At 35.8% G+C, this 17,621-nt stretch overlaps 1 protein-coding gene across 1 annotated transcript in view; it reads right to left on the bottom strand.

The window, feature by feature from the left end:
- Positions 1-17,621, bottom strand: part of CDC73 (cell division cycle 73) — a 140,347-nt gene that overhangs the window by 49,448 nt on the left and 73,278 nt on the right. Inside the window, 1 exon segment of the mRNA NM_001260567.1 lies at positions 2,865-2,922. Within this exon segment, the coding sequence (NP_001247496.1) occupies positions 2,865-2,922 (58 nt within the window).

The following is a 17,621-nucleotide window of genomic DNA, read 5'->3' as shown; positions in this document are numbered from 1 at the left end:
CCTGGAGGCCCAGCTATAAAATTACTGTCTTTGTACTCTTTCTCTTTATTTCTCAGACCAGCTGACCCTTAGGGAAAATAAAAAGAACCTATGTTGAAATATTGGGGGCTGGTTCCCCCAATACTTTCAAATGCTTTTATTTATGAATCCACTAGAAAACATGTGCCTCTTGTTAGTTATATTCCCTAAATGAATTTTGAGAGGTTGGAAATTTTTAGAGCTTTAGATGTTTAAAGTGTTTAACTGTAAACACTTTAAAACATTAAATTTACCCACAGACTTGCCTGGTACAACAGCACTAAATAAATATTTGATGAAATGAGAAATAAAAATTTGTAAATGCTCAAAAACAGAACTCCACCCTTGAGGTATCTCACTCAAGGAAAGAACAGGTGGGTCAGTCTCCCATTTCCAAATTATCCAAACTCTACCCAACAAATAACAGTTACACTTCTATAATCCCCCTTCTTACACTGGCCATATATATTTTGGGTACTCACATTTTTCAGATTTTAAAGAAATAATACTAGTATACATGTCAAATATTAAACAATATCCCTTCAAAACTGGGCTGCACCCCCAAAAGCAGATGCATTTAACATTTTGGCAGCAAAATAAAAATACACTAATTAGGACAAATAAAGACTTCAAACTACTACTATCCATTCCAATCAAGTCTTATTGCTGAATGAGAGCAAAAACCTTAATTACTTTAGAATGGTGGGTAGGAAATGTGGATGTATGGGTGTGAAGCAGTAAGTGGGAGTAGGAAGTGCAAAGTTCACATGGATGGGCAATAGAATATCTGATGTATGATGAGACATTAGTTCAGATTAATTTCGATCGGTTTAATCCCCAGTACACTTTAACAGAGCAATTGAAAAAGTAGGCTAGAACATTAAGAGGTGAAAAGACTTAGGACTCCTTACTTTACACACATGATCTTCCCCTAGCCACATAACTGTCTAGTAAAATCTAGACCCTTTAACTTTATTTTATCACAAGACACATCTGAACAAAATGGTTTGTTTAGATATCAGTGCCTCTCCCAGCCCTTTCCTTATATACTAACTTATTTTATGAAAATATGAAATAGAAAAAATTTTACATCACAGATTCTAAGTTAGAATCCTCAGGTGGTGGCTTGTTCTCCTTTTTCCATTTCTGACAAACCATAACCTCCCATCCCTCCCTTCCAAAGAAAAGCAAACAATTCTCTTATCTGTGATTCAATTGCCTCCACAATATTCCTATACTTTATGTTTAGTATTCTTTGGGCCCAACCCCATCTGTCCATCCCTATTTCCTTCACTTTTTTCTTCCTTCCTGTAAAAAGCTCCTTCAGCTTCTCTTAGTTTCCGGACAAGAGCCTACTACATAGAAATTCAAATAATATTTGTTGAATTTAGTTGTTGTTCTTATACTCTCATGATGGATTCTGGTATGACCATCTCTATCGAAAATTAGTCCTGTCATCTTAATCAATTACATCCAATCTAGTCTAACAAGGCTGACAGAGCACTCCTCTTCTCCACACCTACTTAAAAACAGCAATGACAAAAATTTCAAACAAACCTACTGTCAAACAAAAAATAAAAACAAAAAAAGGAAATACTAGCCACATCTAAGAGGAGCATGAATACAGGACATAAGGAAATCACCCTGCAAAACCATCCCAACATAAGCCCCATGTACCATGCTTTTGACATGCCTCCAGAAAATATTTAATATTCATAATCTAAATAATTTTAAATTGGCCTGTGTACATACTATGAATAAGAGAATATCCGTATCTGCACTATTGATACTGTGAAATTTATGCAGAAGATCCAGTTAAGTTCTTGCCTGTATCTTTCCAAACCTTTATTTTCTTTTTTTCATACTCACTTTCAACAGCACTGATGAGGTTATTTTAAAAAAAAAAAAAAAAAAAAAAAAAGGGCCGGGGGGCGGGGGTGGCAGCTGGTATAGCCTAGCACTGAAATTATGCTAAATAAATGTAAAAATAAAACAAACAGCAAACACCAAAAACAAACCCAAAAGACCAAAAATAAATATAGGGTTGGTATCTAAGTATCTATAAAGATCAGTCTTTTTAGGTACTAGGAATAGGGGGAAGAATTTTTCTAAAATAACTTCAATACTACCTTTGCTTAACACATTTTTAAAAAAATGATACAGAACTTTAGGTGTTCAACACAGATATCTGAAGTTCTAAGCATCAAAGCTGAATATCATTCTATTAAAATTATAATTCTGTGCTGCTGTAGGAAAAAAAATCACATCTGTACATACTACCTGATGAGGATGGATATATATAAATAGCTTTTAAACATTTAAAAATGTTTTAAAACATGTTTCTAAAATCTTAACCGAAATGAAAACATTTTCTTAAAAATTTTCTTTAAGTCTTCACTATACCTATTTATTCAAGTAAATGTTCTATAGTATAACTTCATGATTGAAAAACAGTGTTTTATAACCCATTTTATCAATGACCTGTGAATCAAATCAGGGAAAACATTACTTCAATAAAGAATATTACAAAATCCAGTTCAGCTGCTTATTACACTATAGGAAAATAAATAATTTAATATGCTTTTCACTTTATTTCTTTATGTCTTTCTGCTAAAATCATGAAGATTTATTAATGATGCTGACTGAAGTTTAGCAAGCATTTTATGTATATTATCACAGTTTTGAGATCTGCTTAAACAGTATCAACAGTCTTTAAAGAAACATGACTTTGCAATGTATTTTAAGTAAAATTTAAATGTGTTCAAAGCATTATATACACATACCAAAAAACTTGCGCTGTTATGAGCTTCTGAAAGAAAGCAAAAAACAAAGTTTTATATTTTTACCTGGTCTTGGTACTGGCTGGGCTGCAGGAGTCTGAGTCTTCCGTGCAGATGCACCCTCCTTTAAAAGAATAAGAATTGATATATAAGATCAAAGTTTCTTTACATAATAAACACTGTAATTATTGCAAAGAAATCTCGTATCTCTCTGTCTCTTGTTCTGTTTTTCTCACTCAATTGGTTACTCCACTAAACATGTTATGACCTACAGTTTAAGAAAAAAATAAAAATGAAAACTCTCCTGATCTTTTATGCTATTAGTCATGAGATCATAATAAACATCTTTAGTGTAGAACAAACTTAGTTACTACAGAGTAGTTACTGTAAGCATGTAGTATTTTTAAATGATTTGTTTAACTGCTGACAATTTTAATATTCTCAGAAATATCACTGCCTATTCTAAAATCAAGTCAACCTTTTTTTCTCTAAACAATCTCAAAATACATAAATGATATATACTCTCCTGTTAAAAAAACCTAACATACGTTATATTGGAAGGTATTTAAAAAACATAAACATTTCAAATAATTAAATGCCTTTAAAATATTCAGGAAAAATCACATTTATAAAGAAGAGATGTTACATTTGAATTAAGAGCAGATGAGAGTATCTTAAAAACTAAATAACAAATCTCAATAATTACTGAAAATGTAAGATGTAAAAGGAAATATGCTAAGTGTTGAAGTATATCAATTATATACTCAAGGATAGATGCCTCTGAAATGCTTAAGATTCTTAAAATGTCTGTTTTTAGTGCAACAGTTTCAATCATATTCACAGTGATATTTCATAATACATTTTTCTTTACAGAAAGTTGCAAGTGTAAATTTCATAACTATGAATTCATAAAGACTTTAGTTGTACATAACAGAAGGAAATTTGACAAATATCAGGGGAGGTACAAAAATACATAAAAATTAAAATCAATATTAGCATCGCAAAGAACATTTCCAAAGAAATACTGCTAAATATTAATTATAATTACACTACATTCTCTTCAAAATTTCAGATGGTAAACATGGTAAAATTGTTTGAAATAGCAGGCTATCCTATAGCATTTAAAAAAAAAAATGACTATAAAAATGAGTACAAGAGAAAAAAGACTTTCACTTCAATACAGTGGTATTCCTAGTATTCAGTCAGAACATCACAGAAACCATTCTTTATTACAAGAAACAACAGTCACAGGGGCAGGTAGGTGGCAAAAACTCCAAGAAGAAAAAAAAACAACCACACAAAAAGACACCTGAGGACAGCAAAATATCCTTTTTTCCAATGTTCTCACTATTGCGCATTTAGTTATTAATATATATTGGTGTATTTACTACTGAGTCATTCCGGGTGCTGGTTTCACAGATGTTTGTTCATAAAAATTTATCAAGCGTACTTATGATATGGTCTTCCTCCAACTATATTACATTCAGGTAAACCTTTAAATGTTAAAAAAAAAAAAAAAAGTGAATCATAATTAAGGTGGAGAGCACATCAAATATTTAACATCATTATAATGTGGGGGAACCTTCTGATTATATTTTTCTCTAAGTTTACGTTAGGGGACATAACTATTTTTATTCTTTGTAATTCCAGTACCTGGAGCATAGTAGGCTCTGGGCACTGCAGCTAGTTGAATTGAACTGCACCTAGATTTTTAAAAAATCAGAAGCCAGGGGATAATCATTACATAGGAATCCATTAAAAGAAACATTAGCTCCTATATAAAGAATCAACTAGACATTATATAATAAGAGTAAACTAATCATATTACTTACCTATTCTAGTATATAAATATTGACTCGTGGGGATGTGATTTAAGAGGAAAAACATAGAAAATGAGACAGAAAAACAATGAGCACGTATATATGCAGACATCTTCTGTCCACATTTAACCACGAGTCTGGCTGGATTCAAATCAAAGCCCTTCTTTTTTTGGAATACAGTGGCCTAAGTTCAAAATCACCAGAATAAAAATTATGTGCATATAAAGATAACTATACAAACCAAAAGTGATCCAACTAACTACTGAATTAGTTGTACACCTGTACTATAAGCATGTGTATAAGCATGTATAAATAAAGGTATAAGCATGTGTAAATAATATGAAAACAAAAAACAAAAAACAAAACCTTTTCCACTACAAATTATAACCCTTAGGAATTTTTGTCTACTTTTGAATAAGCTCAAAACTTGATCCCTTTAAATACCAATAATGGGTATCTTCTGTTTGCCTAGTAATAATCCTTGCTTGATGACTCAATCACTCCTTTATGGCAATAAGCTCTATCCCCTCGTCACTAGGAAAGGTATATATCCTAGACTTCATCAATCAAAAGTCCTTCTTTGGGGTTGTTTTTTATAGACTGGGATTATTTTTTATAGACTAGAGCTAGCTGTTAAAACCACTAGCTACAAGGCTACAAGGAAATAATCCTAAAATCACTGATGATGATGTCCCTTGACTCATGGAGAAAATGTATTGGCAGAAAAGAGAATTAAGCTATAATGCAAGAAAAGAGGTAGAATATAATACCCTTTATAATACCTACTATCTATTTCTAGTGGCCTGCAAGACCTACTTTACCCTTAACCATTCTTGATTATATGAGTCAAATCTCCCATCTCAGCACTCTACAAACCCCACATACACTTTTGGTTGTCTCAGTTGAATCAAAGTTCTGTCGGGTGCAATAGAAAAAAAAAATGTTATCTAATTTAGTCTTCTCAAGGCTTACTGAAAATTTCAGTTGTCGAGGTCAGTACAGTATAACTTCGTTTAATTTTTGAGTTGGTACAAACAACCGCCCCGCCAATACACACACAAAGAGTTATACAGCTGTGACACAACAACAAACTAATGACAAAACAGTAGAATATAACCTTCTTGGAAGAAAACTAGGAAGTTCTTTGCAAATCACGTCATGAATGTATAGCCGTTTCTAGGACTCTCCCCAGCCAACATCACTCAAGAGACTAAAAGCACATTCTACTCTGATTTCCATTATTTTTAAGTAAAGCTGGAGTAGTCGCTACATAAGGGATTGCAGAAATCAACCCCACCACCCTCCACCCTAAAGATGAAGAGACAAAGGTGAAGTCATTTTTCAAAGGCAATACACACACACAAACACACACACACACACACACACGGCATGTATTAATAAACAGAAAAAATAATCTGGAAGTAATATGGAACAGACTGACAATCCTATATTTTTAAAGACATTTGGATTGGAAGAAAAAACACTACACGGCTGGGAAAAGAAAGGTATCGGCACAAAAACAAAAGAGCTGACAAGTTGTGCTAACTGGAGAGGAAAACCTGCTTTCTCTTGAAAAGTCAGAATCATTATAATTTCACCAAGACTTGAGGCATTCGAGAAAAGTAATAACCGAATTAACACAGAAGGGAAAAACGGTGAGAGAACCACATTTGTGAGGCCGGGCGCGGTGGCTCAAGCCTGTAATCCCAGCACTTTGGGAGGCCGAGGCGGGTGGATCATGAGGTCAGGAGATCGAGACCATCCTGGCTAACATGGTGAAACCCCGTCTCTACTAAAAATACAAAAAACTAGCTGGGCGTGGTGGCGGGCGCCTGTAGTCCCAGCTACTCGGAGGCTGAGGCAGGAGAATGGCGTAAACCCGGGAGGCGGAGCTTGCAGTGAGCAGAGATCACGCCACTGCACTCCAGCCTGGGTGACACAGCGAGACTCCGTCTCAAAAAAAAAAAAAAAAAAAAAAGACCCACATTTGTGAATAATAAAAATACAAAACAAAGTATGCTGTTTACAAGCAATCCTGGCTTTCATTATTTTAGCAAATTAGATCATCTAAAATCTTCTGATATTTGCAAAGGACCAGTATGTGCAGTTTAAACAAGTAGAATAAATATCATAATATATAATACCATCACGACTGTATATTTAGAAAACTCCATCGTCTCAGCCCAAAATCTCCTTAAGCTGATAAGCAACTTCAGCAAAGTCTCAGGAAACAAAATCAATGTGCAAAAATCACAAGCATTCCTCTACACTAATAACACACAAACAGAGAGCCAAATCATGAGCGAACTCCCATTCACAATTGCTTCAAAGAGAATAAAATACCTAGGAATCCGACTTACAAGGGATGTGAAGCAACTCTTCAAGGAGAACTACAAACCACTGCTCAATGAAATAAAAGTGGACACAAACAAATGGAAAGAACATTCCATGCTCATGGATAGGAAGAATCAACATCGTGAAAATGGCCATACTACCCAAGGTAATTTATAGATTCAATGCCATCCCCATTAAGCTACCAATGACTTTCTTCACAGAATTGGAAAAAAATGCTTTAAAGTTCATATGGAACCAAAAATGAGCCTGCATTGCCAAGACAATCCTAAGCCAAAAGAAGAAAGCTGGAGGCATCACATTACCTGACTTCAAACTATACTACAAGGCTACAGTAACCAAAACAGCATGGTACTGGTACCAAAACAGGGATATAGACCAACAGAACAGAACAGAGCCCTCAGAAATAGTATCACACATCTACAAACATCTGATCTTTGACAAACCTGACAAAAACAACAAATGGGGAAAGGATTCCCTATTTAATAAATCATGCTGGGAAAACTGGCTAGCCATATGTAGAAAGCTGAAACTAGATCCCTTCCTTACACTTTATACAAAAATTAATTCAAGAGGGATTAAAGACTTAAATGTTAGACCTAAAACCATAAAAACCCTAGAAGAAAACCTCCGTAATACCATTCAGGACATAGGCATGGGCAAGGACTTCATGTCTAAAACACCAAAAGCAATGGCAACAAAAGCCAAAATTTACAAATGGATCTAATTAAACTAAAGGGCTTCTGCACAGCAAAACAAACTACCATCAGAGTGAACAGGCAACCTACAGAATGGGAGAAAATTTTTGCAACCTACTCATCTGACAAAGGGCTAATATCTAGAATCTACAAAGAACTCAAACAAAGTTACAAGAAAAAAACAACCACCCCATCAAAAAGTGGGCAAAGGATATGAACAGACACTTCTCAAAAGAAGACATTTATGCAGCCAACAGACACATAAAAAAATGCTCATCATGACTGGTCATCAGAGAAATGCAAATCAAAACAGCAATGAGACACCACCTCACACCAGTTAGAATGGCCATCATTTTAAAAAGTCAGGAAACAACAGATGCTGGAGAGGATGTAGAGAAATAGGAACGCTTTTACACTGTTGGTGGGAGTGTAAACTAGTTCAACCATTGTGGAAGACAGTGCGGCAATTCCTCAAGGATCTAGAACTAGAAATACCATTTGACCCAGCCATCCCATTACTGGGGATATACCCAAAGGATTATAAATCATGCTGCTATAAAGACACATGTACACGTATGTTTATTGCGGCACTATTCACAACAGCAAAGACTTGGAACCAACCCAAATGTCCATCAATGACATACTGGATTAAGAAAATGCGGCACATATACACCATGGAGTACTATGCAGCCATAAAAAAGGATGAGCTCATGTCCTTTGTAGGGACATGGATGCAGCTGGAAACCATCATTCTCTGCAAACTATCGCAAGGACAAAAAAATCAAACACCGCATGTTCTTACTCATAGGTGGGATTTGAGCAATGAGAACACTTGGACACAGGGTGGGGAACATCACACACGGGAGCCTGTCGTGGGGTGGGAGGAAGGGGGAGGGATAGCATTAGGAGATATACCTAAAGTAAATGACGAGTTAATTGGTGCAGCACACCAACATGGCACATGCACATGTATACATAGGTAACAAACCTGCACGTTGTGCACATGTACCCTAGAACTTAGAGTATAATTTAAAAAAATAAAAAAGTATATAAAAAATACCATTAGAAAAATATATTTGTTGCAAGTGAAAAAGAATACAATATATACATATTTAATTTTAAAATGTTACCTGAAACAGTGAAATACTGAAAACATTTTTTTTTTTTTAAATAGGATCTCACTCTTTCACCCAGGTTGGAATGCAGTGGTGCAATCTCGGCTCACTGCAGCCTTGACCTCTGGGGCTCAAGCAATTCTCCCACCTCGGCCTCCAAGCATGCACCACCATGCCAGGCTAGTTTTTTTTGTTTTTTTTTTTTTTCTTTTTTGGTGAAGACACAGTTTCGCCATGTTGCCGAGGCTGGTATCTAACTCCTGAGCTCAGGCTCCCAAAGTGCTGGGATTACAGGTGTGTACCACCATGCCTGGCCTGAAAGCTTTTATGAAGAAAACATATATAGAACATATAAGCAGACTCCAGGAGTTTCCAATCTACTCTCCTATTGTATTAATAAGGGCAAAGGTCACATACATTTTAAAAATTATTTAAATATTAGTCGCACTCTTGAATGCTTTTACCTTTATTTTAAAAAGTAACTTATTCCTATGAAATCTGGATTTGATAATCAGAATTCCCAAAGATTAGGATATTTCAATATGCATGTGAATTTCTTTTCTCTTTTTTTTTTTTTTTTTTTTTTTGCTCTGTCGCCCAGGTTGGAGTGTAGTGGTGCAATCTCGGCTCACTGCAACCTCTGCCTCCTGGGCTCAAGCGATTCTTCTGTTTCAGCCTCTCAAGTAGCTGGGACTACTGGTGCGTACCATCAATGTCCGGCTAATGTTTGTATTTTTAGTAGAAACAGGGTTTCACCACGCTGGCCAGGCTGGTCTCAAACTCCTGACCTCAAGTGACCCACCTGCTTCTACCTCCCAAAGTGCTGGGATTACAGGCATGAGCCATTGCACTCAGCCTGAATTTCTAAACACATTGATAAGGGATCAGGCCTCATTTTGTTGCACAGGTTGGTCTCAAACTCCTGGGTTCAAGCAATCCTCCTGCCTTGGCCTCCTAAAGCACTGGGATTGCAGCAGAGAGCCACCATGTCCAGCTAGTCTTTTAAAAGAGTGTTTTGTTGTAGAAAAGGGAAATTGCAATTCTGGGGACAAATTACAATGAGGCTAAAAAACATAAAGGATTTTAGAAGCAAAACATTTCAACACAAAGAATAAGCACAATTTTTTTTTTTTTGAGATGGAGTCTGGCTCTGTCGCCCAGGCTGGAGTGCAGTGGCCGGATCTCAGCTCACTGCAAGCTCCGCCTCCCGGGTTCACGCCATTCTCCTGCCTCAGCCTTCCGAGTAGCTGGGACTACTACAGGTGCCCGCCACCTCGCCCGGCTAGTTTTTTTGTATTTTTTAGTAGAGACGGGGTTTCACCGTATTAGCCAGGATAGTCTCGATCTCCTGACCTCGTGATCCGCCCATCTCGGCCTCCCAAAGTGCTGGGATTACAGGCTTGAGCCACCATGCCCAGCCACAATTTTTTTTAAGACTTGTTATAACCTTGAGGTATATGTACACAATATGTTGCTAACATAAAAAACAGTTAACATACTTATAAAGCATAGTACTTCCCTCCCTTTAATTATACAGATAAAGGGCTGCAAAATTAAAAAATAAATTTATCATTCTTTCCCTAAGCCCAGAAACTCTCTCCAGAGAAGTAACTACTTAAATGGCTGAGACATGTTCTCTCTCATCGCCCAACCTCTGAACAAACTGATTAAGGTAGATGTTGTATCTATCGTACCATGAGAAAATTAAACTAAAACAAACAAAGAAACAAAAACCAGTTACCTGCCCCAGGTCACATGGCTACTAAGTAGAACAGATCTGGGCCTTTTTGAATCCAAAGCCTATGCTTCCTCAAAGTACCTTCTCTCTTTCCTCATTCACTCTCTTCCCATAATTCCAATGTTCCCCTGTTGTGACCTTTTAGCATTTTGTGGATATCTTTATCATGTCTTAGTCCATTTGTGCTACTATACCAAAATACCACAGACTGGGCAACTTGTAAATAATAGAAACATATTTCTCAAAATTCTGAAGGCTAGAAAATCCAAGATCAAGGCGCCTGCAGGTTTTGTGTATGGTTAGCAGGTTTTGTGTCTCTCTGATTCCAAGATGATGTCTTATTGTTGCATCCTCTGGAGGGGACAGACAGTGTCTTCACACTGTGGAAGGTGGAAGGGCAAAAAAGGATCTAAGATAATTCCCTCCAGCCCTTTTACAGGGCATTAATTCATTTGTAAAGGCCATGCCCTCATGACTTAATCACCTTTCACTTCTTAATATCGCCACAGTGGAGATTAAGTTTCAAAACATGAATTTTGGGAGGCATTCAGACCATAACACCTCATTATACTACATAATTTCCTAATTATTTGTCTGCTTCCCCCAATCAGACTGCAAGGTACTTCCCTTCGCATCAGAAAATATTACTCCTCCAATCCTGATACAGCCAGCTGCATGGGAGGTGTTTAATCATTCTACACTGACTAAAACAAATTTATTTGCCTTAGAATCACTGATTCATGACTATTGAGTAAAAGCTGTTTTATCTATTACATGAATATGGCACAAATAACTGTCACACAGAATTATTAGGAGAATTAAACAACATTCATTCATTCCACATACTTCTTTTTTTTTTTTTTTTTGAAACAGTATCTCGCTTTGTTGCCCAGGCTGGAGTGTAGTGGCGCAATCTCAGCTCACTGCAACCTCCACCTCCCAGTTCAAGCGATTCTTGTGCCTCAGCCTCTCAAGTAGCTGGGATTGCAGGCATGCACCACCAAACCTGGCTAATTTTTCTATTTTTAGTAGAGATGGGGTTTCACCATGCTGGCCAGGCTGGTCTTGAACTCCTGACCTCAAGTGATCCACCTGCCTCAGCCTCCCAAAGTGCTAGGATTACAGGTATAAGCCACTGCACCTGGCCTCTACATACACTTACTGAAAGCACATTAAGTGCCAAATAAGAAAATAGAAATGCAGAAAAATAAACAAGAGCACGAGGTCTCTGCCCTCATGGTGCTTGCAATCTAATGAAGGACTGATAATAAATACATGAAATGAAAAAATTATTAATACAATCACATATGTATTTAGTTACTTGCAATATGCATATGTGTTTCTGTCTGTGTATTTTCAGCTCACTGCCCAAAATAAAGTGGGACTAGTAACTGTTAAACAATTTTCTTTCAACACTCTTTATGTATGGATAAGTCATGACCTAGTAAACTGAATTCAGCAGCAAATTAAAAGTATTATATACCATGACCTAATGGGGTTTATTCTTGGAATGCAAAGGTGCTTCAACATATGAAAAATCAATGCATTAATATCTAATAATACACCACATTAACAGATAAAGGGGAAAAACCCTCATGATCATGTCAAATGATGTAGGAAAAAAAAGACAAAAATTAATACCCTTTCATTAAAAAATTTAAAAATTCAACTAGGAATGGAAAGAAATGTACTTCACATAATAAAGATACATATGAAAAACCAACAGCTAACATCATACTCAATGGTAAAAGACAAAGCTTTGTCCCTAAGATCAAGACAAGGATGCCCACTTTCATCACTTCTATTCAACATAGTATTGAAAGTTCCAGCCAGAGCAATTAGGCAAGAAAAACAGAAGGCATTCAAATTGGAAAGGAAGAGGTAAAATTATGTTTGCAGATGACAAGATCTGTATGTTAAATAACCTAGAGATGACACCAAAAAAAAGTTATATTAATAATAAACAAGTTCTGCAAAGTTGCAGAATATAAAATCAACACACAAAAATTAGTTGTGTTTCTATGTAACAATAGACAGTCCAAAAAGTAAATTAAGAAAACAATTCCACTTACAATAGCATTAAAAAGAATGAAATACTTAGGAATAAACTTAACCAAGGAAACAAAAGACTTGCACACCGAAACTATAAAATATTGCTAAAAGAATTAAAGACACAAATAAATGGAGAGACATTTGTGTTCATGGACTAGAAGAATATTAAGATATCTACACTATCAGAAGCACAACGCAATCCCTACCAAAACTCAACATTTTTGCAAAAATAGAAAAACTCATCCTAAAAGTCACATGGAATCTCACGGGAGCTCAAATACTTAGCCAAACTCATCATGAAAAAGATCAAAGTTGGAGGACTCAAACTTCCAGATTTCAAAACTTACTGCAAAGCAACATTAAACAGAAAAGGCATAAAGAGAGACATACAGATTAATGGAACAGAACACCCAGAAATAACCTCACACATATATGGTCAACTAATTTTTGACAAGAGTGTCCAGACCATTCAATAAGGAAAGGACGGCCTTTTCAACAAATGGTGCTGGGGAAACTGGATAGCCATACACAAAAAGACGAAGTTGGACCATTACTTTAAACCATGTACAAACTTAACTCAAAAAGGATTAGAAGACTAAACTTAAGAGTGAAAACTATAAAACTCTTAGAAGAAAACAGGAAAAACTTCATGAAATGGAATTTAGCACTGATGTCATGGATATGAACCAAAAGTACAGGCAACAGAAAAAGAAATAAACTGGACTCCATCAAAATTTAAAACTTTTGTGCAAAGGATATCAGCACAGTGAAAAGGCAACCTACGGAAAGGGAATATTTGCAAGTCACGCATATAAGAAATTAATATCCAGACTATATAAAGAACTCCTACAACTCAACAACGACAAAACACAAACCAGCCAATTTAAATATGGGCAAAGACTTGAATAGGTATTTCTCCAGAGATACAGACGGCTAATAAGTGCATGAAAATACACCAGACATCGCTAATCATTAGGGAAAAGCAAATCAAATACCATAAGACATCACTTCAAATACATTTGAATGGTTATTATCAAAATCCAGTAAGAAAATAAGAAAATAACAAGTATAAATGAGAATATGGAGAAATTGGAATTCTTACATATGACTGGCAGGAATATAAAATGGCACAGCTATTGTGAAAAGTGTATGATGGTACTCCAAAAAATTAAACATAGAATTAACATATGATCCAACAATTCTGCTTGAGTATATATATCCAAAAAAATTTGAAATCACGGACTTAAACATATTTTTACACTCAAGTTCATAGCAGCATTATTCACAATAGGCAAAAAGTAGGAACAACTCAAATGACAACATCAACACATGAACAGATAAATTATATATATACACAATGGGATGTCATTTAGCCTTAAAAAGGAATGGATTTCTAATACATGCTACAACATGAATGAACCTTGAAAACAATAGGTTAAGTGAAACAGGATGGACCAAAAAAAAAAAAAAAAAAATTCTGTGTGGGTTTGTGAGGGTGTTTCTGGACGAGATTAACATTTGAATAGGTAGACTGAGTAAAGCAGATTTCCCTTCCTAATGTGAGTGGGCCTCACCAAATTCAACGATGGTCTGAATATTACAAAAGGGCAGAGTTAGAAGAGAATGCACTCTCAGCTGGCTGACACAGATCCTGACTTCTTAGGCTCCACACCTGTGTGACTCGATTCACTGTAACAATCTCTTTACACACACTAGATGTGTGCGTATGTGTGTTCAACCATCAGTAAAATAAATACTAATAACTAATATACTAAATCTAAATATGTGTGTATGTATATACACATATAAAGAGATTTATTTCACAAATTATAAACAGATATAGAAACAGATTCTATTGGCTCTGTTTCTCTGGAGAACCCAGACAAATACAGCAATTCAAACTGGAATCAAGAGAGAAAAGAGAGATACAGATCACAAAATCTTTAAAAGGGGTACTCTTGCATATCAGAAAAACTTTTTTCATTTACTTATCTACTGATTAAAAAATGACATCCATGTGAATGTGGTTGAAATGTTTTATCACAGAACTGCAATTAGCAAAAATCCAAATCATGTCTACTGCTCTCCTTTAATATCAAAGTCTATAATGATCTCATATCTTAGGGCACAGATGAATGATTCTGTCATATGTCTCTCTGAGGTTTAATAAAACCACTACGTTCATTTAAAACTGGCAGAATTATTTTTATAGAGGCAGAGAAATGTGGATAAGTAGATAGTACACATCATCATTTGTGTAACATATGGATCCATGAACTAAAAGAATATACCAATGTAACTAGAAGTGTTAATCAGCGTGAAAAAAATTGATTTGTAAGTCTTAAGATCTAGGTTCCAGCTTTGACTTGCTACAAAGTGAGGAACTTTGCGAAAATCACTGCCTCTCAGGGTCTTAGTTACTTCACCTATAAAGTGAGAAAAATAAATTTTTGGATGACCTCAAAGGTCCAATTTTGCTCTGAAATTTCATTTTTCTAATGTAAATAATACCTTTTCACTAGAAACAATGCCACTGTAGTACAACCTTGAATGTGCAATTAACTGACTGAAGTTTGAAGACATAATCCAAAATAGGTTTCTTCAAAGGTAGAAGAATGGTATACCACATAATTTTGCTCTTCTTTTGTTCCATGTAAATTAAAACATATTCTCCTGCCTAGTTCCTTCTATCACAGGGTATATGTTTGTAATCAGTTATTAGTTTAGTTGTTTTGGGCATCAAAGAATTATAGTTACCGGCATACAGGTAGAAAGAGAAGTGACAATACTACAAGCTTTAAAAGAAAACATTTAATATGATTCAATAAACTGACTGAGGAAGCTACACTGAAACAAATCTGTATGTACACTTAACTACCTGAAACCTATCACCGCCCCACAACACACACACACACACACACACACACACACACTACACACACACACTACAAGTAAGACAGTTAACTGAAATATTCTGGAACATTATAAATTCTGGAGACAGTAATAAATTCTGTGAAAAGTTAGAAAATGGTGTATAAAACTCAAAAGTGAGAGAAAATTAGTGAAAAATAAATACACAATATGTTCATTAGCAAATAATTAAGGATAAACGGAGAATATAAACAGAAATACAACATTTTTCTTTTCTGGCTCACTGAAACTCAGCAATTCTATTTTCTATGTGACCACATCTTATTTAAAATGGTTGAAAATATAGGAAATGCATGAGAAAGTAAAATAACAACAATATAATACAAGTTCAACTGGAAACACAAAAGTATCAAAACAGTGAAAATGAGTGAAACTATATGAATTTCCTAAGGGTTTATACATGAAAGACAAAATTTAAATAACACTTATTTATAATTATTTTGCTGTCTTTATAATGATCTATGTATCCATCAAGGCTATCAATTTCTTCAAAGAGAGGAACCTAATGACGCATCTCACATCCCCCCATAGCTTGCATATAAAAAATGCCTAATGTATTTGCCAAAGGTTAGCAAAACCCTTATACAGCCTAAGAAGTTGGGGGCAGGGCACAGAATCAAACCCTAAAAGTCAAACATTATCTCTTGGTCTGTAATCCTATAACCTTTGCATGTCTCTTGTCTGCTTTGCTATAGGGGTTTGGTTGGGGTGATGGGAGAAATTTTAAAATTATAGGAAAAATGCAAACCTTCTTGGAAGGCCGGAAGGTTTTGCAAAAGCTTCTAGATAGGGTTACAGCTGAAAGCAGCCTAATCCTCTTACCTTGAGTTAATAACTTAGAGTAGGTACAAAGGAATGTAAGGGAGTTTATCTAGAGAGCTTGTTTACACATGTGGTCCTAAGACTGGTCTTTGATCATTCATAGGACTGCTCTCCCCAGGGGAGGGCGACCAGATTAACTACCCACAGGGATGTTGACTCAATGCCTTTGTCATTAAATCTGTGCTGAATAAATGCCGGCAAGGCCAGCTAATTGGCACACGGCTGCCACAACTCTTTCTGTGAGTGGCCCCCTGCTCTTTCACTGAATATCAGTGTCTGAGTATGTTATTCATCCATCGTGCAGCCTCGTTCTGTGGGTCAGACTCCAGCACTTTGCAAAGTTCCTTTACACTGATGTCCCTATTTCTAATCAGGCCATAACCAATCATACTGAAAGTGGCTACATGAATCAAGTATGTTCAATGCTCCCTTCTTTCTTCAAAAAAACCCTTTAGGAAAAAATTCTATTTACTTACTTCCAACACTTGCTTTCTTGTTTGTCTTTTATGAGACACAGTCTCACTCTGTCGCCCAGGCTGGAGTGCAGTGGTGCGATCTCGGCTCACTGCAATTTCTGCCTCCCAAGTCCAAGTGGTTCTCCTGCCTCAGCCTCCAGGTAGCTGGGATTACAGGCATGTACCACCACGTCTGGCTAATTTTTGTATTTTTAGTAGAGATGGGGTTTTGCCACGTCAGCCAGACTGGTCTTGAACTCCCAATCTTAGGTGATCCGCCCACCTCGGCCTCCCAAAGTGCTGGAATTACAGGCATGAGCTACCATGCTTGGCTCCCAACACTTGCTTTCTATTCGTATCTACTACAGCCATTAAAATAGATATTTTCTGATACTAATAATTTATATTTGGGTAACTATGCTTCTTTGCAAAGTTTTAGTAGAATTTTAAGTTTCAATATTTTACATACACTTGAATTTACAAATTGTTTGTTATACTTTAAATAAATTAAGTGTTAATAATTTTAAATACCAAGAATATGCTGGGTTTGCAGAGAGTGGAGAGTAAGCTGCCTGAAATAATTTATTCAAAGATGCTGACCCAGTGGATGTCACAGTTCTATCAAATTCAACACATCCCCTTTATATTTAATTTACATGGAACAAGTATTTATATAAGAAATACTTTACAATGACCCCTCTAACTACCTGAAATGAAATGCACAGGTAATATAACCAATCTACATATCTATTTTAAAAATTAATACACTAATACAAATAAAATTTTTAAAATGATTTATGATAGAGGCCAGGTTCGGTGGCTCAGGCCTATAATCCCAGC

Source organism: Macaca mulatta, chromosome 1, assembly GCF_049350105.2.
Source record: "Macaca mulatta isolate MMU2019108-1 chromosome 1, T2T-MMU8v2.0, whole genome shotgun sequence".
NCBI classification, from domain to species: domain Eukaryota; kingdom Metazoa; phylum Chordata; class Mammalia; order Primates; family Cercopithecidae; genus Macaca; species Macaca mulatta.
Note: the sequence above shows the minus strand (reverse complement) of the source record. Positions and strands in the feature narration are given on the sequence as shown.